Source organism: Crotalus tigris, unplaced genomic scaffold, assembly GCF_016545835.1.
Source record: "Crotalus tigris isolate CLP2741 ecotype Arizona unplaced genomic scaffold, ASM1654583v1 scf7180000020245.1906669, whole genome shotgun sequence".
NCBI classification, from domain to species: Eukaryota; Metazoa; Chordata; class Lepidosauria; order Squamata; family Viperidae; genus Crotalus; species Crotalus tigris.
Window position 1 is genome coordinate 1,695,189 of NW_024097926.1, and position 25,655 is coordinate 1,720,843.

The window sequence follows — 25,655 nt, forward strand, 5'->3', positions numbered from 1 at the left end:
AAGTAATAGGTAATTAAAAACAAAAATCAGCTAGGATTTAAAAAGGTCAGTAGCCTGCATCTAACTGCCTTTTTTTGGCTAGAATTTGTGCTCAGGCCCTGCTTTTTCGCCTTCTCACTACAGAGATTGTGGAGAACAAAATAAGCAGCAGGTATCAGGCGACCGTGGGAAAAAAATATTTCACGGAGTGGCTCTGATTGGAATAGAAACCCCTAATTAAAAGCAAATTATAGAGGAGATCAGGACTCTCACAGTGAAGGCAAATAAATGACAAGATTCCCAATGATACAAAGCAGGGGTCTTCAAACTTGGCAAGTTTTTAAGACTTGTGGACTTCAATTCCCAGAATTCCCCAGCCAGTCCACAAGTCTTAAAGTTGCCAAGTTTGAAGACCCCTGATATAAAGTCAAATCCTGAGACTTCCAGATTTGCAATCCAGATCCCACCCAAAAAAAAAAAAAAAAAAAATCTGCCTTTTCTGAGATGAAACACCCATTTTTTGGTGGAAAGTCCAGCAATAATCACAACCACACAACGCCGGTTTAGTGGTGTTAAGCATTACCACAGTTTCTTTTATTTTGGCATGGAAACAAAATCCATTTCTACCATACAAAAACACGCATAAGAACATAAATGGTGGCACCAGAGAACCTTTAAGACGGGGTCTTCCAACTTGGCCCTTTGATGACTTGTGGACTTCAACTCCCAAAATCCCTCAGCTAGGCACGAGGCATTCTGGGAGTTGAATTCCACAAGTCGTCAAAGGGCCAAGTTGGAAGACCCCTGGTTTAAGAGAAGTGCAAATCAAGTCCTGCACACGGGATCTCTTGACCGTGTCCAAGAACTGATTCTAAGGCTTTTCCAATTCTCTGATAACAGGTACAACTAGCAATCCCAGATAGGGGTTACGACACAAACTCTCCATCAAAAATATTTGGCAGCAAGCGCATTAGACAGGCAAGGAGTGTGTAACAACTGCAGTTTTTAGGCACCGAATTTCCCAGACTGACCTTTGCAGGGTAAAAAAAATCTCCTACAAAGGCCTGGAAGGCAGGTTGGTTAGGCACTGGAGTGCTTCCAGGAGCGTCCAGGAAATTACATATATATATTTATATATAAACACACACATGCATAACAAAAACCATGAAATATTGCTTGCTCCGCTGGGAACAAAGGGTGAAGATAATTCCTGATTTTTAGCCCCCCTTGCAAACAGGAGGGGTGGCCTGTAAAAGAAGTTTGAAGGCTGGACATAATGCAAAGTAGGTCAATTTCGCTGGCATTCTCTTCGCTGCAAATAAAGATAGTCCTCAACTTTACGACGACAATTGGGGACAGAGTTCCCACCGCTAAGCAAGGTGGTTTGTTAAGTGAGTGGAGCCCAATTTTGCAACCTGGTTTGGCCACGCTTGTTAAGCGAACCCCTTCGAGTCGCTAAGTGAATCAGGTAGTCGTTAAATGAATCTGGATTGCCCTATTGACTTTGCCAGTCAGAAGCCAGCTGGGAAGGTCACAAAGGATGATCATGTGACCCCGGGACGGTCCAACTGTCGCAAGTACATGCCAGTGGCCAAGTGCCTGAATTTTGATCACATGACCAGGACAAGTCGTAAGTTATTTTTTTCACTGCTGTTGTAACTTTGAATGGTGACTAAATGAAGGGGTTGTAAGTCGAGGAATACCTGTATTTAAAAAAAAAAACCGAAAGGAGCGCTCAACTATAAACTGGCGAAGATGCCCGATTCGTCCTCGCTTAACGTCTGCAGCAAGATTAAATATACATTTTTGTCCACAATTTTGCGGTTCCCAAAAGAGAGAGTTTTCCAGGCACAGGTAGCCCTCGACCCCAATTCAGCCCAAAATTTATGTTGCTAAGTGAGAAAATGGCTAACGAAGGTTTGCCTCATTTTACGACTCTCCTTGCCACATTTCTTAACCGAATCACTGCTGTTCTTAAATCAGTAACCCGGTTGTTAAGTGAATCTGGCTCCCCTCGTATCAGAAGGTCGCAAAAGGGGATCACATGATCCCGGGACACTGCAACCGTCATAAATGTGAGTCGGTTGCCAAGCATCCGAATATAAACCACATCACCATGCGGGATTCTGCAACAGTCATAAGGGCGAAAACGGTCCTAAGTCCCTATTTTTTCAGCGCCTATAACTTTCAACGCGCACTAAATTAATTGTTGTAAATTGAGGACTACCTGTAATTCCACCTTGCCAAGAGTACCCCCCCCCCCAATTTTGTGAACTTGGGGAGTGCTGCTGTGTTGGCGTGAGAGACAAGGCAGTTTTGTGAGTTTGGCCAAACGCTGTGCGAGTCCCGAGCAGCATCACACCAGGTGTGAAGACAGACATTTGAAATGAAGCTGCATTCAGGTCCCCCAGTGCCGGTAGGAGCCCACACAGGAAATGGAACAACTCCGAGTTGGAAGCGTGGGGGTGTGTCTGTTTGTGTGTTTCTTCTCCTTGGAACAGAAGCGGCGAAAAAGCGTTAACGCAAGGCACTTGCAGGTCAGAATCTCCCCCATTTTCAAAACAAAATGTCCGGGGAGATGAAAAGTCCACAGAGTTGCACGGGACGTGATCCGTATCTTTTTTTCAGGCAAACATGGTCAGTTGTATCCACTGTGAAAAAGACACAAGAGACATTTTCTTTTTTTTTAACCAACAACACCACACCAGACAAATCACAAAAGGGTCTTTGAGAGCGTTCTGGGTCCCAAACGCTTGTCCAAAGAGATTAGAAATATCCAAGCCTTTGGGATTAGAAATTGGAAAGACGCAGCCCGCGAGGAAAAGGGCAGGGGAGGGAAGAGGAAAACAAAGGACGGCTGAAGCATTTCCAAGGATGAAAGCTCAGCTGTGAAAGGGTCTCAAAGGCTTCTGGAAAATTCCAGAATTCCCCACCCAGCAAGGTTAGGAAATTGTAGTCCACCTCGACGTGGTTACCTTAATCAAGTCAAACGTGACAATCCCGTCTTTGTCCGTGTCCAAGGCTTGGAAAAATCCTGGAAAGGAAAGGCAGGTAAGGATTAATTAATCAATACATCCATAAATCACGAGATTAGAAGGGGCCTTGGAGGTCTTCTAGTCCAACCCCCTGTAATTAACAGAATAGAAAAATCACAGACTAATAGAATCACAGAAAACCTGGAGGCCACTGAGGATTCAAGTAGTCCCCGACTTACAACGGCTCATTTAGTGACGGTTTGAAGTTAACAACAGCAGTGCAAATAGTGACTTGCGACCATTTTTCACACTTGGGACCGTTGCAGTATCCACGATCAAAATTCAGACACGTGGCTGACCGACTCACATTTATGACGGTCGCAGCGTCCCGGGGTCGCGTGATCCCCTTTTGCGACGTCCTGATGAGCCAAGTCAATGGGGGGAAGCCAGATTCACTTAACAACCCTGTGGCTAAGTTAACAACTGCAATGATCCAGTTAACCAATGGAGCAAGAACGGTCGCAAAATGGGGCGAAACCTCCCTTAACAAATATCTCAACTTAGCAACAGAGATTTTGGGCTGAACGGTGGTTGTAAATCAAGGACTACCTGTATGACAAACTGGCTTAATTCGGGATCATCGGATTACTTGGCCGTACCCTGTCCCTCCCCACCCCCCAAACAGCAGGGAAGGGGAGGAAAACTCACGGAACATGGTTTCCAGCCGCACCAAACAGCAGACAAAGTTGTCGAAGTCCAGGGCCAGGTCGGGCTCTGCATAGCGAGTGATGATCAGTTCATAGAGTCTCTTGTTTAGTTTGAAACCTGCCAGGAGCAAAAAGCAACATTAATTTCCCGTTTAGAGAGGAAGGCTGTGGACTAAAAGAGAGAAAAGGGGCTAAAAGGAATTGGGGATGTCTAGTTTAATGAAGAGAAGGACAAGGGGGGGGGGCATGATAGCAGCGTTCCAATATCTCAGGGGCTGCCCTAAAGAAGAGGGAGTCAAGCTATTCTCCAAAGCGCCTGAAGGCAGGACAAGAAGCAACGGATGGAAACTAACCAAAGAGAGAAGCAACCTAGAACTAAGGAGAAACTTCCTGACAGTCAGAACAGTTAACCAGTGGAACAACCTGCCTCCAGAAGCGGTGAATGCTCCAACACTGGAAGTTTTTAAGAAGAGACCGGACAGCCATTTGTCCGAAATGGTCTAGGGTTTCCTGCCTGAGCAGGGGGTTGGACTAGATGACCTCCGAGGTCCCTTCCAACTTGACTATTATTATTATTACTTTAAAGTATGCTGGCTTGGGAATTCTGGGAATTGAAGTCTGCTTACTTTTAAGCATATCAGCTGAGGAATTCTGGGAGTTGAAGTCCATCCATCTTAAAGTATGATGGTTGGGCAATTCTGGGATTTGCACACATCTTAAAGCATGCTGGTTAGGGAATTCTGGAAGTGGAAGCCCACCCATATTAAAGTTGTTGAGGTAGAGAAACAGGATTAAAGTGGGAGATTCAGTTCAAGTTCCCCACTCGATTGGGTGATCTGGGTGCCAAACAAACATTCTTAACACAATCAATATCACAGGATTGTAGTTGTTGGAATAGACATAGGAAAAAAACACCTGTGGAGTTTCCTGGAGCTCTCACATAAAAGGCGAGATTTAAAGTCAATAGATTAAACGAGACTAAGTTAAATTCTCTGTTATCCTCCAGTTGAAAATTGGGCAGGGCTTTAATTATCATGGTTTTTTAGCCCTCCTTGAGGGCTAGTCTGCTGCACAGGCCGATAAGAAGTGGGAAGAAAGCCAAATCTTCCAAGAAACGGGCGTGTCACCTGCAGATTCCAGAGCCATTCGCATTTCGTAGGAACTCATGCTTCCCGACTTGTCCAAATCAAACTTCCGGAAGACTGCCTGAAAAAGTTTTTTGAAAAGTTTTATACTGTATATATTTTTGGGAGTCTATGAATTGCAAACCTGGTTTTGCAAACGTGGCTAAGATGCTCCTGTTTGCTCTTTTCAACTAGCTGGATGGATGGAAACTTACCAGATACTCTTTAATCTTAGTCCAAAGGACATTGAACTCCACCAGGCCGAGTTTTCCATTCCCATCTTTCTGATGGAGGAAGGGGCTGTTAAGGAGACACACTTGAGAGAAATTCAACCCTCCCTTCCCAACCATTCACTTGCAAAACCACGGGGGGAAAAAATAATAATCTCTCTTTGTGATCATTGAACTGAATCAAGGCAGCGTCCATCCTTTTCAGAGCAAGAAGCCTCCATTTCTTGCTTAAAGATTCCAAAATACCGAGGTTAGGCAACCAACTCTATTCTGTAATTCTGCAATATTCTGAAGAAGAAAGAAATTAAAAGACGCTTGCTCCTGGGGAGGAAAGCTATAGCAAATCCAGACAGCATACTCAAAAGCAGAGACGTCACCCTGCCAACAAAAGTGCGTATGGTCAAAGCAATGGTTTTCCCAGTTGCAATGTACGGCTGTGAAAGTTGGACCGTAAGGAAGGCCGCGCGCCAAAGAATGGAGGCCTTTGAACTCTGGTGCTGGAGAAGACTCCTGCGAATCCCCTGGACTGCAAGGCGATCCAACTGGTCAGTCCTAGAGGAGATCAACCCCGACTGCTCTTGAGAAGGCCAGATCCTGAAGTTGAAACTCAAGTCCTTTGGCCACCTAATGAGAAGGAAGGACTCACTGGAGAAGAGCCTAATGCTGGGAAAGATGGAGGGCAAGAGAAGAAGGGGACGACAGAGAATAAGATGGCTGGATGGAGTCCCTGAAGCAGCAGGCGTGAGCTTCAATGGACTCCAGAAGATGGTAGAGGACAGGAAGGCCTGGAGGAACGTTGTCCATGGGGTCGCGATGGGTCGGACACAACTTCGCAGCTAACAACAACAATATTCTGAAATAACACAATGGCCCTCCCCCTTCCTTATGCTGAGGAAAATTAGGATACATCCATGAGGTTCACCATACTTCGGCAGGACTCCAGGCTGAATCCTTTCGTGCGTAGATCTTTATCTGCAGTTTACACCAAAGAAAGGAAAGAGGGTGAATCAAGGCGAGAAGCAATCTAGAACTAAGGAGAAACTTCCCGACAGAACAATTAACCAGTGGAACAACTTGCCTCCAGAAGCTGGAAGTTTTTAAGAAGAAACTGGACAGTCATTTGTCTGAAATGGTATAGGGTTTCCTGCCTGAGCAGGGGGTTGGACTAGATGACCTCCAAGGTCCCTTCCAAACACCACCACCATCCTCTCCTCCTCCTCCTTCTTCTTATTATTATTATTATTATCATCATCATCATCATCATCAGTAATCCTCGGCTTACAACAGCTCATTCAGTGATGATTCAAAGTTACAATGGCACCAAAACAGATGAATTACGACCGTTTTTCACACTTACGACCCCTGCAGCCTCCCCGTGGTCACATGGTCAAAATTCGGACCCTTGGCAACTGACTCGTATTTACGACGGTCGCAGCCTCTCCCGGGGTCACGTGACTCCCCCCTTTGCAACCTTCTGACAAGCAAAGTCAATGGGGAAGCCAGATTCACTTAACGACAACGTTACTAAGTTAATGGCCACCGCGATTCACTTAACAACCGTGGCAGGAAAGGGTCGTAAAATGGGGCAAAATTCACTTCAGAAATGTCTCGCTTGGCAACAAAGATGTTGAGCTGTGTTGTGATCATTTGGTCAACTCGATAGTCCTGTCTCCTATTTTACCCACAAAAACCCTGTGGGATGGGGTGGGCTGAGAGCAGCCTTTGCCCCTTCCCAAATTGCAGGGTTTGGAGCCAAACAGGTATTATTCTCTTTTATTAAAAAAAATAAAAAGGCCACAGAGAGGTGAGGATCTATCTCGGCCCTTACGTTTTCCGATGATCTTGTTGAGGATGGTTTGCAGTTCTCGTGGGCTGATCTCCATATCCTGGAAGAAAAAAGGAAATTAGATTGTCCTTATCGTGTGGAAAAAAAAAAAAGGATTTTAAAACCTGAATCTGGAACAGGTCAGATTGGCCATTGGACTGATATACATTTTTGAACTAAAGTAACTCCTATTTTTTTTTTCCCTTACTATTGCTACGGTTTTTCTCTTTGTTACTATTTATTTTTGCTATTTAGTATTTATGTATTTTTTCCCTATTTAAATTTTTACTACTTATTTATTTATTTTTTTTACTATTTATTCCTCTTTACTATTTATTGACTTTTTATATTTTAATAACAAATGTCATGGTTCCGACAGATGAAACCCTTCGAAAGAACTTTGAGGCATTGTTTACCTTAAATAATCTTTATTCGAGTAGCATAACATAATAATAATAATAATAAACTTTATTGTCATTGTATGTGTATACACAATATACACTTACAACGAAATTTACTTGACACCCAAAGACTAGGTACTACACACATAATCCCCAAACACACTCCCACCCACCACAATTCCCCACCCCTAAAACCACCCAAACATCCACACAACAGACCAGCCAAAAACTGAATTGTATCAAAGCACAATTCCCTCTTCCAATTAACAGTCATAAATCACATTCTCCAATTAGTTTGAAATGCAGGCTTCCCCCTCCAACAATAACAACAACAATAATAATAAAGTTGGAAGAGACCTTGGAGGTCATCTAGTCCAACCCCCTGCTCAGGCAGGAAACCCTATACCATTTCAGACAAACGGCTGTCCAGTCTCTTCTTAAAAACTTCCAGTGTTGGAGCATTCACCGCTTCTGGAAGCAGGTTGTTCCACTGGTTAATTTAACTATTAATTGTTTTAAGTATTTTAAACTATTTTATTTATTTATTCAGGAAATTTATTTGCTGCCCGTCTTGAAGTTCAAGGCGACTCTTGAGTGGCTTACAACTTTCTCCCCCCTATTTTTTCTTTTTTCTATACTTTTTTTCACCATGACGTATTTATTAATATTTACACTGTATTCATTTCCTTATAACTTCCCCCCCCATTTTTTCCTATTTCTATACTTTTGTTTTACTATTATTTATTAATATTTACACTGTATTCATTTCTTTGCATCAAAATACAACACTAGACCGTTGCTTTGTAAAAACTATCATTAAAAACCATTTCCAAGACTGGGGACAAATTCACGTAATAAATGGAAACGTAAAAGTAAAATAGCTTAAAATTAAAATGAATTAATCTAATTATCCCCCATCTCTTTCTCTCCCCTTTTACCGTCAGCTCAATTTTTATTTATAATTCTTTAATTTTTTTTAAAAAATAGTGCTCTTTCTCATGTGTACTTACAGCCCCTGCCAGCTGTTTAAACAGCTGTTTAAAGCCTTCATCAATTTCACGCTCCGAAAGAATTTTCTAGACAAACGGGGAAAAAGGAAGATGGCGTCAGAAAACGAAGACCGAATTCCCCAGCCGGCTTCCGGCGAATAAAATCAACAGGGGAAGCTGGTTTAAAACCCTCCATCTTGTCTCAAGCGGATCCTTCTATGAAGGAAGACATGTAGTTTTCCTTTTGATGGGGAAGGGAAATTTATTTTTTGCTCCTGAATTTCCCCCAAATGTAAGGGGGGAAATTACCTCATCGGGAAGGTTGGCTTGGATCTGATCATCCATCTCCCTGTAGAAGGATGGAAACAAAGAAAGAACAAAATGAAAAAAAAAACACAGCCTAAAATAGAGGTAGTCCTCATTTTACGATGATAATGGAGCCTGGAACTATGATCGTTAAGCCACGCTAGTCATTAATCAGGTTATCACGAGACCGATCTGATTTTAGGATTCTTTCTGCAGCGGTCATTAAACAAGCACAGCTGTTGTAAAGTGAACGTCACAATAATTAATGGTCCGCAAAGGGCATTTTTTGCAGAAAAAAACAGAACCAGTGGTGGGATTCAAATATGTGAACAACCAGTTCTATTCTATTCTATTCTATTCTATTCTATTCTATTCTATTCTATTCTATTCTATTCTATTCCATTCCATTCCATATTCTATTCAATTCAGTAAGTGGAGAACTACCTGTACTTAATTTTGAAAGGATCCAGGGCTGGCTGTTTTATGAGCCAAGCCATTAGGGTTTGCCCAAGCCAGGATGATTTCATGCAGAGTTTGGTATAAACCCCACCCTCGACAAAGCCCTAGAAAAGGAGGACTTACACGGTCCCGGCTTTGTTTTCTGAGAACACGCGAAGTACAAAGTCTCCTTCCTTGTTGGGCTCAAAAGTCGAAGGGACCACAATGTATTCACCTGGGGGCAGCCTAAAACGAGTGCTGACTTCGCGCAAGTTGATGAACTGCTCCGATCGGGCCCGGGAAGAGTTGGAGAGGAAAAAATCCCGCTTCAGGTGGACCGAAGGCTGCCCCTTGCACTGCGGAGAAAAAGAGGAATTTTGATTTAAAAAAATCCAGGGATTCCCTCCCACCGAGATCCCCGGAGAGATCCAAAGGATCCTGAGGCTAAGACTTGCCTGCCAAGCTGGAGATCGGTTAATAATGAGTAGACACCTGAGCCGAACGAGATAGATTGGGCGTTCCTAAATCTAGTTTTTGTTTAGAACCACGAGGACTAGGATCTTAGCTTTTTCCTCAAGCCCCTGACCCCAGCCCAAAATTACAGGCAGTCCTCGGCTTGTGACTAATTGAGCCCACAATTTTGTTCGCTAAGCAAGACAGTTCTTAGGTGAGTTTTGCCCCCGTTTACAACCTTTCTTAACACATTTGTGAAGTGAAACACTGCAGTTGTTAAGTTAGCAACACGGTTGTGAAGTAAATCTGGCTTCCCCCATCGATTTCGCTCCTCAGAAGGTCGCAAAAGGGGATCACGTGATCCCGGGACACTGCAACAGTCATAAGTACATGCCAGTTGCCAAGTGTCTGAATTTTGATCAAGTGTCCGTGGGGATATTGCAATGGTCGTAAGTGTGAAAAACGGTCCTAAGTCACTTGTCAGTGTAAGTATGAACAGTCACTAAATGAATAGTTGTAAGTTGAGGAATACCTGTATTGGGAGAGCAGGAGTCTACCTGCACTGAGCAAAGACGGACCTAGATTTAAATCAGCCCTTGCTCTTTATTTGAAACAAAGAGGGCTGGGATCTTAGAATTCCAGTTTTACTCCTGACCTCTTCAAGCTGGGGAAACGATTTATTGGTCTGGAATCCTGGAAGATCTTTACTGCCATGGGACCCAAGCAGGGGTGGGATTCAAACAGGGGAACAACCAGTCAGTGGTGGGACTCAAATAGGAGAACAACCGGTTCTCTGTGTGGATGCTGCTTCTGGAAGTCCATTCTGGGCCTGGGCAAGAAAAAATTAAGCTACTGGTTCTGCCGAACCGGTGCCAACTGGTTGAATCCCACCACTGGACCCAAGGCTTGAACCCATGACCGTTACCGTGCCGGACCGATTTTTGCCAACGTACCTCTGGAGGCACCTGGAAAAAACAGAAAAAAAAAAACAAAATCAGTGCATTTCGGAAGAGGAACCATCCAAGTTCAGAGGGACATCCAGGGGGGGGGGGGTGAGAAGCCCTTTGGGCGTTACCTCGTAGACGGCAAAGCCGATGGTCTCCATGTCCTTGCCCAACCGCCGCTCCCGGCGACGGTTTTTCTGCATCAGGGCCAAAAGGAAGCTGCACCCGGGCTCTCTCCGCCCATCTTCGTCCTCATGATCAATCTCGTCAAGCCGGATTTTAAACTGCGGGTTAATCCAGAAGGTGGCTGCAGGAGGAGACCAGAGGGGAGAAAAAGATGGAAGAAAGCCAGCAGGAAAAATTGGCGCGGTCGGACATTGACCAGGGTCCCTCAACGTGTCTTGCCTGGTCCTCAATTTATGACCAGAACACACCCTGGAAATTACGATCCTGTTTTGAAGCGTGGTTTTGCTGGTGCTGTAATTATTGCTGCCAACGAACTTTGGGGGGGGGGGAGGGAAAGGGATTGGAATGCAGACTGCAAAGATCGAGAAGCCAGACTGTGAGAATCAAGGACGCCGTGCCAGATGTCTGGCTAGACCGGGAGACACTTTCTCATAACGATATTTTTCTGCTTAATGGGGCAACGTGAACCGATCCAAGAGGGAGGAGGGAGAATTCCATGCTTTTACTATATGGGCTTGGGAAGGGTCTTGCCAGAGCTGGTTTTGCTTTCATCTGTGCCCAAACGCTGTACTCAATAAAGTTCTGCATTAAGAGACGGGATTGTCTCGCGGGGGCTTGCTCGGTCGGCTTCGTGAGTCGGAACCTTGACAGGTCCTAAAAGCAGGTCAACGAACACCGGCTTCCAGCAAAAACACCATTAAATCACAATCACAAGGATTGCAGGGCTGAGCTTGAGAGAATCACATCCTCTACCTGGGAAATTTCTACAGCCCCCAGCCGTGCTCCCTCGTCTCCAAGTGCCGTCATACAGCGTGGTGTTCCATTTTCGGAATTTGCGAGCCTTCAGCGCATCGGGGGTGAGGTTGCAGATCTCGAGACGGGAGAATTCGCGGAGGAAATCTTGGAAGGACATCCTGGAAGGAAAGAGGAGAAGCAAGTTCAAGGGCTGCGTTTTGAAGCCTTCAAAGTTACAACGGGGGAGCAAAAGCTGTAGACGCCCGGCTCTTTTGTCGGGGAGAGGCAGAACTTGGGAACTTCCCCTGATAGTAGAAAAAGAGCAGCCCCCACCCACCCAAAAACACGGGATTGCTTTTAAATGATTCATGCATAGATTTTATTTTCTTACAAAAAAAAAAAACCTAGAATTTCTCTGCCCACCATCCAAGGCTAGACATCTCAGCCCTGACGTCATTAATCCACTTCATTGAAATAGAAGTGATAACTTCTATCTATCTATCTATCTATCTATCTATCTATCTATCTATCTATCTATCTATCTATCTATCTATCTATCCTCTATCTATCTATCTATCTATCCTCTATCTACCATCTATCTATCTATCTATCTATCTATCTATCTATCTATCTATCTATCTATCTACTGTATCTATCTATCCTCTATCTACTATCTATCTATCTATCCATCTATCTTCTATCTATCTATCTATCTATCTATCTATCTATCTATCTATCTATCTATCTATCTATCATCTGATACCTCTATCATCTATGTATCTACTTATCTATCCATTCATTCATCCATCCACTATATTTCTATCTGATATTGTGTCCATCCCTCCCTCCATCTACCTAGTCCTCTATCTGTCCATCTATATATCTCTCTATCAATCTATCAATCATCTATTCTATCTGATACTTGTATTATCTATTATACATCTTTCTAACTATATCAACTATGCACTCTGTATTTCTATCTGATCTCTCTGTCCCTCCTTCCTTCCTTCCTTCCTTCCTTCCTTCGCCTCCATCTCACTCTGCAAAACTCCAGGTGGCTTACAATAAAACTCATCAATATTAAACTAATGTTAAACAGTAGATGCAAAATCAAAAACCTACAGCAAGGACAGGACGGTGGCGGCATCTTCCCCATTTCTTTTTAAATTTAAATAAAACAAAAAGTTCTGGCAAAACTCAGATAAAAGTCAGATCTACCAAAACTCTCCATCCTCCATTTTCACCCTCAGCTGCGGCCCCACAGCCGGCTCCACTGCATTCCACTCTCCAGAACTGTTAAAAAAAAAATAAAAATAAAAAGAAGGCTTGTTAAAGGAAACAAAGCAGATTGCAGGCGGGCTGAGGATTGTGTGTGAATGAGGCTGGCAGGGGATCGATGCGTGTGCATCCATCCAGGAAAGGAAACTGGCAAAAAGCTTGTATAATTTTAATTATGTAAAGTTAACAAACAAGCAATCCAGAAACAAGCCCAAATTTCATGGGGCCTGTTTTTTAATCGTTTACCAACAGGGATTAAATGGTAAGACTGCCAAGACTGCAGAGAGCTGGGTTCAAATGCTAGCATATTCAAATGTTGGTTAGATACGATGCCCAGGGCTGTTTTGAGAACAGGCAGGGAGACCACACAAAAACATCCGATTGATAAGCTCTGGGTTGGTCTATTCTAGTATTTCTCAAACTTGGCAACTTTTAAGATGCGTGGACTTCAATTCCCAGTGTTCCCCAGCCAGCATCTTAAAGTTGCCAAGTTTGAGAAAACATTGGTTTACTTTTCTACTTTGAAACTGGGCAACCTTTATGGAAATGAATGAAACACGGATGAAAATCAGCTTCATTCATTCTGGTGTTTTTCTTCTCCCTAAAACCAGGCAAGGGCAGCCTCAAGACAAAGGACGCTGGGAGTTGTAGTTCACCAACCCCAGGAGGGCCATGTCACCTGTCACTCCACGCTCCCGTCCATTCTACCTCTCCCCACGGGTTTCGCATCCGGATCAGGCTGATGCGCTGTCCTCGGTAGTTGATCTATTGGAAGGCAGAGATTGTCGTCAGCCGCCGAGTTCAACCAAGGTGGTTTCATGGTGGTTTTAATGCAATTAAACCACTGCCAGATTCGTACACAGCATGGTAACCAGACACCAGAAATGTGCAGGTTGAGGTCTCGAGTGCTGAATGCAAATCCTATAACAGACCGGTGTGGTTTGTAGTGCCAAAGAATAAATTCGACGCAATTGCTGGAACTGTGTTACAGGCAGGCCTCAATTTATGGCTATAATTGGGAAGATAATTTCCATTGTTAAACAAGATACTTGTGCCTTTTTTTTTTTTTGCCAAGGTGGTTAAGCAAATCAACCTGGCTTCCCTTATTATCTTTGCTTGTCGAAAATCAACCCAGGGTGATCACATGACCCCGGGATGCTGCAACGGTTGTAAAATACAAGCCAGTTGCCCAGCGCCCGAATTTTGACTATGTGACCATGGGGATGCTGCAACGGTTGTCAGTGTGAGGACCAATCCTAAGTCGCTTCTTTATCCCCAGGGCTGTTGTAACTACAAACAGCTGTGAAACAAATGTAAATCGAGGACTATCTGTACATGGCGTGGGATAGATGGAATAGAATAGAGCTGGAAGGGACCTTGGAGGTCTTCTAGTCCAGCCCCCAACTCAAGCAGGAGAACCTATACCAGGGGTAGGCAACCTTGGCTCTTTTATGACTTGTGGACTTCATCTCCATGCTGGCTCAGGAATTCTGGGAATTGAAGTCCACGAGTCATAAAAGAGCCAAGGTTGCCTACCCTTGACCTATACCATCCCAGACAAGTGACTGTCCAGTCTCTTCTTAAAAATCTCCAGTGATAAAGCGCCCACGATTTCTGGTGGCAAGCTGTTCCACTGGTTAATTGTCTTCACTGTTAGGAAGTTTCTCCTTAATTCCAGATTGCTTCTCTCTTTAATCAGTTTCCAACCATTGTTTCTTGTCCTGCCTTCAGGTGCTTTGGTGAACAACCTGACCCCCTCTTCTTTGGGGCAGCCCCTCAAATATTGGAACACTGCTATCATGTCTCCCCTATTTCTTCTTTTCTTTAGACTAGCCAAACCCAAGTCCCGCAGCCGTTCCTCGTATGTTTTACTCTCCAGGCCTTGGATCATCTTAGTTGCTCTTCTCTGAATTTTTTTTCCAAACTCTCCACATCTTTTTTGTGATACAGTGACCCAAAGCGATATTGTTTAAGGCCGTCTGCAGCCTGTAAAAATATATTTCTGTAGGAAGTGACCAAGCTGTGTGCGAGGGAAGAGTCAAACGCGTCATCGGTCATGAGTCCTTTTGTGCCCACACGAGATCTAATTCCAGCCCACCTTGAATTCATTTCTGCTTCTTATCTCCCGCTCATTTGCCTTGACTGTTAGTAGTTCCGATTCTTAGTAGTGGAGCCTTAAGCTGACAATAAATCTTTGTAACCCATTTGAACTGTCTGGATCTCCTGATTTCCCGAGCGCTTGACATTCTTCTCCTCTTTCTAGTTTGGTTTTTGGGAAGGTTCAAGAGTTCTCACCTGCTCAGCTCCGGTGACCGAATAAGCATGGCCCTTCACCAGCTTCTTGAACGTGACCGCTTCCATGTCAAATGCACTGGTGATCTGGAATTCAGGGTGGAAAGGAAGAAGGGTTAGAAGAGAAAAACCTACATCACAAGTTTTGAATGCCCTGGTGGAAGTGGAGTGGAGCTACAGGAGAGTCCTCGACTTATGAATGGTCACTTAGGAACCGTCATAAATGGTCTGACAACCATTTGCTTAATGGCTGGTGTCAGACCATTTGCTTAATGGCTGGTGGTGAAATCAGGTCGGTCGTAGGGATGACCTGATGGGAGACCATCGCGAGTAACGACCGAGATGAGCAGACTCCATTATAGCTGTAACTCAAGGACTACAGCAGCTATAGACGTCCATCTCTTAGCTCTGGTTTTAGTACAGTCTTTAATACTTTAATCTGCGTAATTTTCATGTGTCAACATTTTAATGACATTCACTTGTTTTATAAGTCATCCAGAGTCGCCTTGCATAAAAATTTTAATAAATAGTAAAATAATGAGAGCGGGCGTCAGAGTTTCATTTTTTAAACGTGTGCCGGCGTATTCACAGAAAAAAGTGACCATGAAGCTTATCTTATCATCTCTTAATCTTACCTTACCTTAATAATACATAGTAATAAAGCTTGCTAACTGTCCGAGGACTTGGGAGTCCACTTAGGAGCCCACCTTTAAGCAAAGGCGAGATGACGCCCCCGATATACTCACATCGATGGAGCAGCCCATGAGAGACCCCCTCTCCAGGGCTTTCAAGATGATCTGAAAGAGATCGCCGGGAGGCTTCCGCAGATCGTACCACTCGGTAACCCCGCCTGTAAAGTCCTCAAAGCCTTCGGAGGTGCTTCCGCCGGATAAGGCTTCATAGCAGCCGTTCACCCTCGGGAGAGATTGAATGGTAGCATTTATCCTCCTGCAACTCCATGGTGCCATATGGCGGTGATTTTAATCATGGATTTATCTTAATTCAATATTTGATAGAGATAGAGATAGAGATAGAGAGACAGACAGACAGACAGATAGATATGGATGGATAGGTAGGTAGGTAATAGAAATAGATAGAGAGAAATATATATATATACACACAGAGAGAGAAATAGGTAGGTAGGTAGATAATAGAGATAGATAGATAGATAGATAGATAGATAGATAGATAGATAGATAGATAGATAGGGATGGATGGATAGGTAGGTAGGTAGGTAGGTAGGTAGGTAATAGAAATAGATAGATAAATATATATATATACACACACAGAGAAATAGGTAGGTAGGTAGATAATAGAGATAGATAGATAGATAGATAGATAGATAGGGATGGATGGATGGATAGGTAGGTAGGTAGGTAGGTAGGTAGGTAGGTAATAGAAATAGATAGATAAATATATATATACACAGAAAGAGAGAGAGAGAGAGAAATAGGTAGGTAGATAATAGAGATAGATAGATAGATAGATAGATAGATAGATAGATAGATAGATAGATAGATAGATAGATAGGGATGGATGGATGGATGGATGGATAGGTAGGTAGGTAGGTAGGTAGGTAATAGAAATAGATAGATAAATATATATATACACAGAAAGAGAGAGAGAGAGAGAAATAGGTAGGTAGATAATAGAGATAGATAGATAGATAGATAGATAGATAGATAGATAGATAGATAGATAGATAGATAGAAATAGATAGGTAGGTAGGTAAGTAGGTAATAGAAATAGATAGAGCAATAAATAATACATACTTGGCATAAGCTTTTTCAAGGAGGGCGCTCCAGAATTCGTTCCCTTCGGCAGAGTGGACAAACACCAGCTTCCCGTCTTTTGTCGGGAGCAAATCGTCCACCACCACGTCGATCCATTCCCCGAACTGCCAAATCTGTTTTCAAGGAGCAGAAGACAAAAAAGAAATCAAGAATCCTAAATTTATGGTCAGCCCTATTCAGTGGCTTCTATACAGAGAATCCTGTAGCTGTTTGTTTAGTGACCGTTCAAAGTTACAACAACGCTTAAAAAAGTGACTTAGGACCATTTTCCACACTTAGGACCGTGGCAGCATCCCCAGGGTCACATGATCAAAATTCAGACACTTTTTATATCTATGTTTTTAGGCCTTCCTTCCTTCCTTCCTTCCTTCCTGCCTGCCTGCCTTTTAATTTCTCACTTTTTATATCTGTTTTTAGGCCTTCCTTCCTTCCTTCCTTCCTTTCACTTATTATATCTATGTATTTAGGCCCTTCCTTCCTTCCTTCCCTCCCTCCCTCCCTCCCTCCCTCTAGTCCAACCCCTGCTCAAACAGGACAAATGACTGTCCAATCTCTTCTTAAAAACCTCCAATGTTGGAGCATCCACAACTTTTGAAGGCAAGCCATTCCACTGATTAATTGTTTTAACTGTCAGGAAATATTCTCCTTATTTCTAGGCTGGTTCTCTCCTTGATTAGCTTCCATCCATTGCTTCTTGTCCTGCTGGATAGAATGCAATATTGAAGGCTAACTCTACCCACAGCCAGGAGTTCGATCCTGACCAGCTCAAGGTTTACTCAGCCTTCTGTCCTTCCGAGGTTGGTAAAAGGAGGACCCAGATTGTCTATAAACCGCTTGGAGAGAGCTGGAAAGCACTGTGAAGCGGCATATAAGTCTATGTGCTATTGCTATAGCTCCAGGATGCACCTCTTCTCTGGACTACCTCGCAGGGCTAACACCTTGCTTGTATTTCAAAAACAAAGAGGAAAGGAATCCATGGGCCCTGGGTCCAAGGACTGGAGAGGTATTTACCTGGAAGTGGAAGAGTCCAGCATATCCATTCTGGAAGCTTTGTCCATGGGGGACCACGCGATGGAGAAGGGGGTCATTCAGCGTGAGCGACGCAATGGCAGCCAACAGCCAACAGTCCCCTAGAGAGAGCGATTCCAGAAAATTCAGCCTACTATGCAGAAAGAGGCCACAAAAAAATCAGAACGTAGAATAACAGGGTTGGGAGGGACCTTGCGAGGTCTTCTAGTCCACCCTGCTGCTCCAGCTGGAGACCCTACACCATTTTGGACAATAGCTGTACAGTCTCTTCTGTCCACTTATGGAGGACCCACAGCTTCGGAAGATACACTGTTCCACTGATTAAACCAAAAAAGACCTCAATCTTTTTTTTAGTTTTTTTAATCTTCTTCTTTCTTAGATACCTATCATGTACAGGCAGTCCTCAGCTTCAGACCATAACTGAGCCTGGAAGGACAGTTGTGCCGGTTGTTGACTCGATTTTACGACATTTTGTGTGGCAGTCCTTACGTGAAACCGCAATGGACTCCACGCCCCCAGAAACCAAAAATAAACATTGGTTTCCAGAAAAGAGAAGAAAAAAACAAAAACAAAAAACATTTACAGCCATTTGCAGCATCCTGCAGTCCCAGAATCACAGTTTACGAGTTTTTGTTTTTTTTAGATGATCCATTTGCTTAATGACTGCAGTATTCGCTTAACCGCCACGGCAAAATTGGCCACGAAATTTGGAGGCGGTTCTGTGGCAACCCGCTTAATGACTGGCACACAACGTAGGACTCTAATTCTGGTGGTTAAGTTGAGGCCTGTCTTTACTCTAAACCTGGGAAACTAAGATAGATTTGGACGGATAAAAAAGACTAATTTTTCTATACAAAAGATCGCAGGATGAATTCTTGACAGCTCCCGACGGGACTGGATAAACTAAAAAAAAAAAAAAAAAAAAAAAAAAACCACAGGGCTTCTATCGATCTGTGTCAAGAATCCTGAACTGCAAAAATGTGCCTTGTTGGCTTTGTTGTTACTGCTGTAACTTGATTCACGCACCCTGAACAGTTCAAAAGGCTGTGCTGTGTGAAAACCCACAGCCGGCTGTGGCTTATGGGACAAACTAGACTTAAGCCAGGCCGGGCTTTGTGCAAGATGCGTCATTCAATCGGTTTGCAATTTTGCAGGGCCAGGATGGGTAGGGAGGGACTTACAAAGGGGTGGTAGAGATGCCAAGCACTGTCTGGAGTTACTACAAGTTGCAACCTGTTTCTCAGCCCCAAAGCTGGCTTTGAGACACAGGGAGGGAGGGAGGGGTGTGGTATTTCCCTGATCAGATAACTGACAGAGGGGTGTGGAAGCAACCAGAGGGAAGAGCAGAAATAATTTCCTGTCACTGCTGGGGCAAGAAGCAATGGGTGGAAGCTGCTCAGACGGAGAGCCAACCTGGAACTAAGGAGGAATTTCCCGACAGTGAGAAAAATTAACCCGTGGAACTGCCTGCCTCCAGAGGTTGTGGGTGCACCAATACCGTAGATTTTTAAGAAAAGACTGGGCAGCCCTTTGACTTGAATGGTATACAGAAGAACAGAGCTGGAAGGGACCCTGGAGATCTTCTAGTCCAACCCCCTGCTCAAGCAGGAGACCTTATTATGCCATTCCTGACCAACGGTTGTCCAATCCCTTCTTGAAAGAACTGAGCAGGGGGTTGGACTAGATGACCTCCAAGGTCCCTTCCAACTTTATCATTATTATTATTATTATTAAAAGAAGGAGAATATACAGTATTTGCACCTTGCATCATTTGTAAAAATAAAGGAAGGCAGGAAGGGGAAAAAAAACCTTAAATCTTAAGCTTTCCCACTCCCGTCAGATTGGAAAAAAAGACCCAAAGGGGCCCAGGGATGTGGAAGCCCATGTGGCTGCGGATCTCACCACTCACCCAGAGCTCCCTGACAAACATCGGTCCGTGTGGCGCCGTCTACGATGAAAAGGGGGTTGCGGCACATTTCCTGAAAGAGTCAAAGAGACAAAGGCGTTTCTTGAGGTGTTAAATGGCAGAAGAACTTGAGAACGCTGGCAGGATGTGAAGCCCCAGGGGGGTCAGCTAGATGCCCTCAGGGGGACCCCTAAGCCAGCACCGACCATCAACAGCCAGCCACCAGGTAGGCTGATCTCACCTGAACCTGTCTAGCCACTTTTCAAACTATAGATCGGGGGGGGGGGTGTCTTCCAACCTGGCCCTCTTTATGACTTGTGGACTTCGACTCCCAGAATCCCTCAGCCAGGCACAAGGAATTCTGGGAGTTGAAGTCCACCAGTCATAAAAGGGCCAAGTTGGAAGACCCCTGCTGTAGATAGTCCCTGACTTATAACCCGTTCACTTAATGACTGAAGTTACAATGGCTTTGGAAAATGAAATTAAATTAAAATTACAATCCCTGTGGACACGCGTCAACCCGCTTGGATTTATGGCAGCTGAACCGTTTTTGCGATCACCTGATCGTCTTTTTGGACCTTGAGAGCACCCAGGACTCCTCAAAAGAAAAAGACTTAGTTGTTGTTTTATTAAGTGAATTTCTGCACTCTAAAAAAAATCTGCCTCGGGCAGCTCTTCATGACTCACTGTTGGGCGTTTCCACTTGACCCCGTAGGTCTTTGAAGAACTTGGCCCCAGTTCTTTAAAACCCAGCGAAGAGGCTGTAGCTGGGAAGGTTTCATCCCTAAAGAGACTCCCATTCTGCAGACATTCGTTGCGGAGCGTCTCAAAATCCTGAGCCAAATACTTGACTGCATTCTCATGTTTTCCCAAACCCAGGTCTTTGGCCCGTTGCTTCTGGACTTGAGCTGAGACGCCAGTGCAATAAATCGGAACGATGAACTCTTCTGACATGTTGGTTGATTATCCAAGCAATCAAATTCCCTGAAACAGATAAAAGAGAGCTTAAAAGTAGATACTACGATTAGCTGGTAGGAAAACTGTCGATGACAGAATTTATTATGGCCTCAGATGAGAATTGAAAAGAAAAAAATATGGGCAGTCCTTGACTTACAAACACAATTGGGATCAGAATTTCGGTCGCTAAGTCATGCGGTTGGTAACCATGATTGGGAGTTGGACTGGAGATAGAGCCATCATGTGATCAGAGTTGATTTTATGACCATTTTTATTGTGGTTGTTAAGCAAATCAACTATGGTGCTGGAGAAGACTCCTGCGAGTCCCTTGGACTGCAAGACGTTCAAACCTGTCAGTCCTAGAGGAGATCAACCCTGACTGCTCTTTAGAAGGCCAGATCCTGAAGTTGAAACTCAAGGACTTTGGCCACCTAATGAGAAGGAAGGACTCACTGGAGAAGAGCCTGATGCTGGGAAAGATGGAGGGCAAGAGAAGAAGGGGACGACAGAGAATGGGGTGGCTGGATGGAGTCACTGAAGCAGTAGGTGTGAATTTAAATGGACTCCAGAAGATGGTAGAGGACAGGAAGACCTGGAGGAACATTGTCCATGGGGTCGCGACGGGTCGGACACGACTTCGCAATTAACAACAACAACAAGCAAATCGCAGGGTGGTTAAGAGTGAACACATGGTTGTTAAATAAACTTCAGCACTGTAGAGTGTTAACATTTGTCCAAAATGGTATAGGGTTTCCTTCCTGAGGGGGAGTTGGACTAGATGACCTCCAAGGTCCCTTCCAACTTCTTCTTCTTCTTCTTCATCATCATCATCATCATTATTATTATTACAACATGATTTATTTTTGGGTCAACCAAGCTATTTAGAGTTCAAACAAGCTATGACTTGATGTGTCTATACCCCATTGTGGAACCCTAGCCTGCTGTTGCTCAATAGGCCGCTATGACTTGGTTCAGCCACAAACCATGGTTTATAAGGCAGGTTTGCACTAAAATTGCTCGGCAGTGGCTAAGCATGCTGTAAAGCTGGCTGCAGGGTGAAAATCTGCCAAGCCTGAAGATAAAAATATTAAATTAAGAGTTGGCATGGCGACTGCCGTTGTATTAAATGTGTCTCCGTGTTTAGTGAAGGGAACATCTGTTTTATATAAGGAATGTCCTCCAAAAACCCGGAACTCTCCCTAGAAAAATATAAACTTCAGCAACATAACTCTTGCACAAGTCAAAGCCCTTAAGAAATTTAACTGCTGAATTTAGGTCATTCCAAAGAATTCCCCCCCCCCCTTTTCTTCATACGTGAAGAAAACAAGCAGATGTTACCAGAATGAAGGGGGGGAAATAGCCTAATCTTACAGTGGTGGGCAAAGAAATGAATTTCCTTCCTTCCTTTCAAGTTTCTGGCCCTCATGATTACAAAGAATGGGCCCTTTCTTTCTTTCTTTCTTTCTTTCTTTCTTTCTTTCTTTCTTTCTTTCTTTCTTTCTTTCTTTCTTTCGCCATTCTTTCTCTTCTTTCTTTTTTCTTTCTTTCTCTCGCCTTTCCTTTTCTTTCTTTCTTTCTTTCTTTCTTTTTCTTTCTTGCCTTTCTTTTGTTCTCTCGCCTTTCTTTGTTTTTCTCATCTTTCTTTCCTTCTTTCTCTTTCTTTCTCATCTTTTTTCTTTCTCTCGCCTTCCTTCCTTCCTTCCTTCCTTCCTTCCTTCCTTCCTTCCTTCCTTTCTTTCTTTCTTTCTTACTTTCTCTTTCTTTCTCTTAATTGCCCATTTCCCTCAGAGAGCAACTCAGGGCTGGATACAGTATAATCAATAGACGGGTAGTCCTCAACTTACAACAGTTCATTTAGTAACCATTCAAAGTTACCGTGGTTTATTAAGTGAGAGGCTCGTTAAGTGAGTTTTGCCCCATTTTACGACCGTTCTTGCCACAGTTAAGTGAATCACTGCCATTGTTAAATAAGTAGCATGGTTGTTAAATGAACCTGGCTTCCCCCACCGACCCGGGACCCTGCAGCCGTCATAAGTATGAGTCACTTGCCAAGCATCTGAATTCTGATGACATGACCACGAGGATGCTGCAATGGTCATCAGTGTGAAAAATGTTCATCAGTCACTTGTTCAGTGCCACTGCAACTTCGAACGGTCCCTAAACATACTGTTATAAGTCAAGGAATTAACTTGGATCCAGAGTCTTTCTTTCATTGACCTTCTTTTTTCCTTTCCCCAAGCGTGAAAAAGCGAGATGATTTTGCTTCCCCTTTCTGCTGACACACCCCAATTTAATTATATGGGTCAACGCTGCTAACATCGGATGTTTTTGCTTTGACAACAGTTGGAGATGCAACCATTTTGGACCCATGTTTTACTCTTAGAGTAAGAATTTAGAGTTAGATGATGCTGGGGGGAGGAACGTGCATGAGAGTTTAGCTAGACACAACAATACTGGACCTAGTGTGAGAACCAAGGTTATTGAAATAAGAGATGATAAGAATTGGCCACAGGGCTAGAGAACTGGAGGGAAAGCCTGCATTTCAAATTAATTGAGGAATGTGATTTATGACCGTTAATTGGAGGAGGAAATTGTGCTTTGATACTATGTGCTCAGGGGAGAGGGAATCCAGTTTTTGGCTGCGATTGTGTCAGTGCGGATGCTATGCTCCTCTAATAAAGATTCTTTAAGATAAACAATGCTTCGAAGTTCTTGGAAGAGTTTCATCTGTCAGAACCACGACAACACGATTCGGTAAATTTGCATTTACGGTCTGGAAGGAAGCAGGAAACTCACAATATTTTGCAGTTCCATTGCAGAACACTTGCTGTGCAGGAAGAAGATTGCCGACTGAATGACAGGCTGTCCTCATTCAACGACCAGTCACTTAGCAACTATTCAAAGTTACGACAGCCCCCAATTTTGAAATCCCAATGGCTGCGACTCCTATGGTCACGTGATCACATTTTGGATTCCCGACAACTAGCTTGCATTTTGGGTCATTTGCAGCATCTCATAGTCACGTGGCTGCAATTTTTGGGGCCTTTTTTTTTCTAGTTTCTGACCCACACCCTGTCCTCACATTTACTACTGTTGCAGGATCCTCAAAGCCGCACAATCCACCTTGGGTGCTTGACAACCAACGTCTATTTGTGACTTGTTGCAGTGTCCTGGTGTTGCTTGATCACCCTCTGTGGCTTTTCCAGCTGGCTTCCAACAAGTCAAGCGGATGGGGAAAGTTGGATTTGCTTAATGACCAAGTGATTCACTTAACAATCGTGGCAGAAATCATGGCGGTAAAATAGCCCGCGATTCAGTGACTGCCTCACTTAGCGACAGAAATTCGCTCCCAACTGTGGTTGTCCATTGAGGACAAGTTGTATTTTTATTCCTCCCAAGACCTGGCATGAAATTTGTCTTTCCACGCCCCAAAGTTCCACAGCTGGCTATTGTTTCATGGCTGCTTTCAGTTTTGAAATGCAGGGACTGTTCAACTTCCTGGAAAGTTTTTCTGCTCTGAGCAATGCTGGAGGCTCTAAACACCCAGAGTGATTTCTGATGGGGCAACAATTTACTCCCTGTTTAAACCTCCTGCATGTTTGCACATCAAAAGGCATCGCATCCTCCTCTCCGGGAAACGAATACATCAACACAACCAAATTAAGTGGTGAACAGAGGCCGAGAACCACCACGGTGTTTCCAGAAACAGCTGTAAAAATGATTGCTTCAAAGTCTGGAGAACAGGTAGCAAATATTTGCACCACACTCCACGAGGGTAGAACGATCCAACTATCTTCGGATTGAAAGCATCAACTTCATGAGGACTAGAATCTTCCTCGGATTATCGTTTACAGCAGGCAGGCCACTAATATAGACTCTGGTTTGCATCCAGAAGGCCTAAAGTTAATTCCAGAACTTCCAAAGAGTCTAGAAACTTGCTGATACAATTTTGAAAAGTCGTGTCTATAAAACCTGGCTGGGATGCCCGACTCGGTGACTCACTTGGCAAAAATTTTGATTCCTTTTTATTTGCCTATGAAATATGCATGCCACATACAAAGAGTATATATGTATTTTTACAACTCAGAAACAACGCCCCCCCCACCCCCAAAAAAATCCAACACAAAGCAGTGGCAAAGGAGCCCAGTGCCTCCAATGCATTGACTACAACACCTATCCGACTTAGGCAAGAGATTGAGGGAATTGTAGTCCAGATGTAGGCCCAACAGATTGGGGGGAAACTCACAAACACTTGGCACAATCCTTATCTTTCTGCAAGGCAAATAACCAGGCTGTTCAGTGGCTGCCACCCAACTAGAGAAAGTTGCTCTCTAGGAGAACTCCTACCTTCTCTGCCCATGCTCAGAAGTACCCTTTTTTCTGCATTAAAGCTGCATAGGGCCAAAGAGAGAGAGAGAGAGAGAGAGAGAGAGAGAGAGAAAGCAAACTTAAGCACTTTCGCTGCTCCTACTTAAGCGGGCGCGCTCACTTTCCCCAAATAGCAAATTTAATAATAGTTTAATTAAAGAAAGAACAGGGCCAACCAAGCTGGATCTCTCCAGGAAGAGCGGGTTGTGTAATAGGCAGACACTAAGAGTATTTTTTTTTTTCCCCCAAAAGGCCAATCCCAGCCGGATCCCAAACTCCAGGATTTTCCCTCTCCAATCTCGCCTCCCGGAGCCAACCCGCGAAGTATTTACCTGCGCCCGGAGCGTCCCCTCGGCCTAGGACGGAGTAAAAAGGCCCCGATCTTTACACTGGAGGAGGGTAAGGGAAGGGTTTTTTTTCGGCGCAGGAGCGTCGCTCGGGCACCCCCCCGTCTCCGCCCGTCCGTGGCAGAGCAACTCCTCCCTCGCTGGGCGTTAGCCAAGGGGAAGCCGCCGGAGCAGGGCGCGGCGAGGGATCCTTGCGCAAAAGCGCACGGGCCGGGGAGACCAGTTGGAGACGGAAGAGGGGCGGCCCTGGAGGGTCACTCTCTCTCCGATCCCCGGTTGATCGGGGAGACGGGAGGGCCCAGAAGCGGGGCGGGGAAGGGAGCTGGGCGGCTGGCCTCCTCTTCCGCGGTTGGAAGCAGCCGAAGTCGCCTTCCTCCTCCGCATTCTGCCCGC

At 44.3% G+C, this 25,655-nt stretch overlaps 1 protein-coding gene across 1 annotated transcript; it reads right to left on the reverse strand.

Annotated features, from left to right (window-relative positions):
- Positions 1 to 1,738: 1,738 nt before the first annotated feature.
- On the reverse strand, positions 1,739 to 25,633 carry CAPN1 (calpain 1). The gene is made up of 22 exons (XM_039366150.1): positions 25,248 to 25,633; positions 20,278 to 20,574; positions 19,594 to 19,663; positions 17,667 to 17,785; positions 16,635 to 16,768; positions 15,609 to 15,777; positions 14,866 to 14,949; positions 13,250 to 13,335; positions 12,511 to 12,585; positions 11,311 to 11,471; positions 10,503 to 10,678; positions 10,381 to 10,392; positions 9,119 to 9,330; positions 8,540 to 8,579; positions 8,252 to 8,317; positions 6,844 to 6,901; positions 5,923 to 5,987; positions 5,001 to 5,069; positions 4,789 to 4,867; positions 3,663 to 3,779; positions 2,955 to 3,013; positions 1,739 to 2,630 (listed from the first exon to the last, which is right to left on the reverse strand). Exons 2-22 carry the CDS (start codon positions 20,542 to 20,544, stop codon positions 2,604 to 2,606), a joined length of 2,145 nt encoding a protein of 714 aa, XP_039222084.1. The 5' UTR covers positions 20,545 to 20,574; positions 25,248 to 25,633; the 3' UTR covers positions 1,739 to 2,603.
- Positions 25,634 to 25,655: the final 22 nt, after the last annotated feature.

Excerpts from the sequence above, each read along its gene's own strand:
- CAPN1 (XM_039366150.1), bottom strand. The coding sequence starts at position 20,544 with ATGTCAGAAGAGTTCATCGTTCCGATTTATTGCACTGGCGTCTCAGCT. Across the intron at positions 14,950-15,608 it reads TCATGGGCTGCTCCATCGAT|ATCACCAGTGCATTTGACAT; the intron begins GTGAGTATATCG and ends CCTGAATTCCAG. Across the intron at positions 6,902-8,251 it reads TTAAACAGCTGGCAGGGGCT|GATATGGAGATCAGCCCACG; the intron begins GTAAGTACACAT and ends TTTTTCTTCCAG.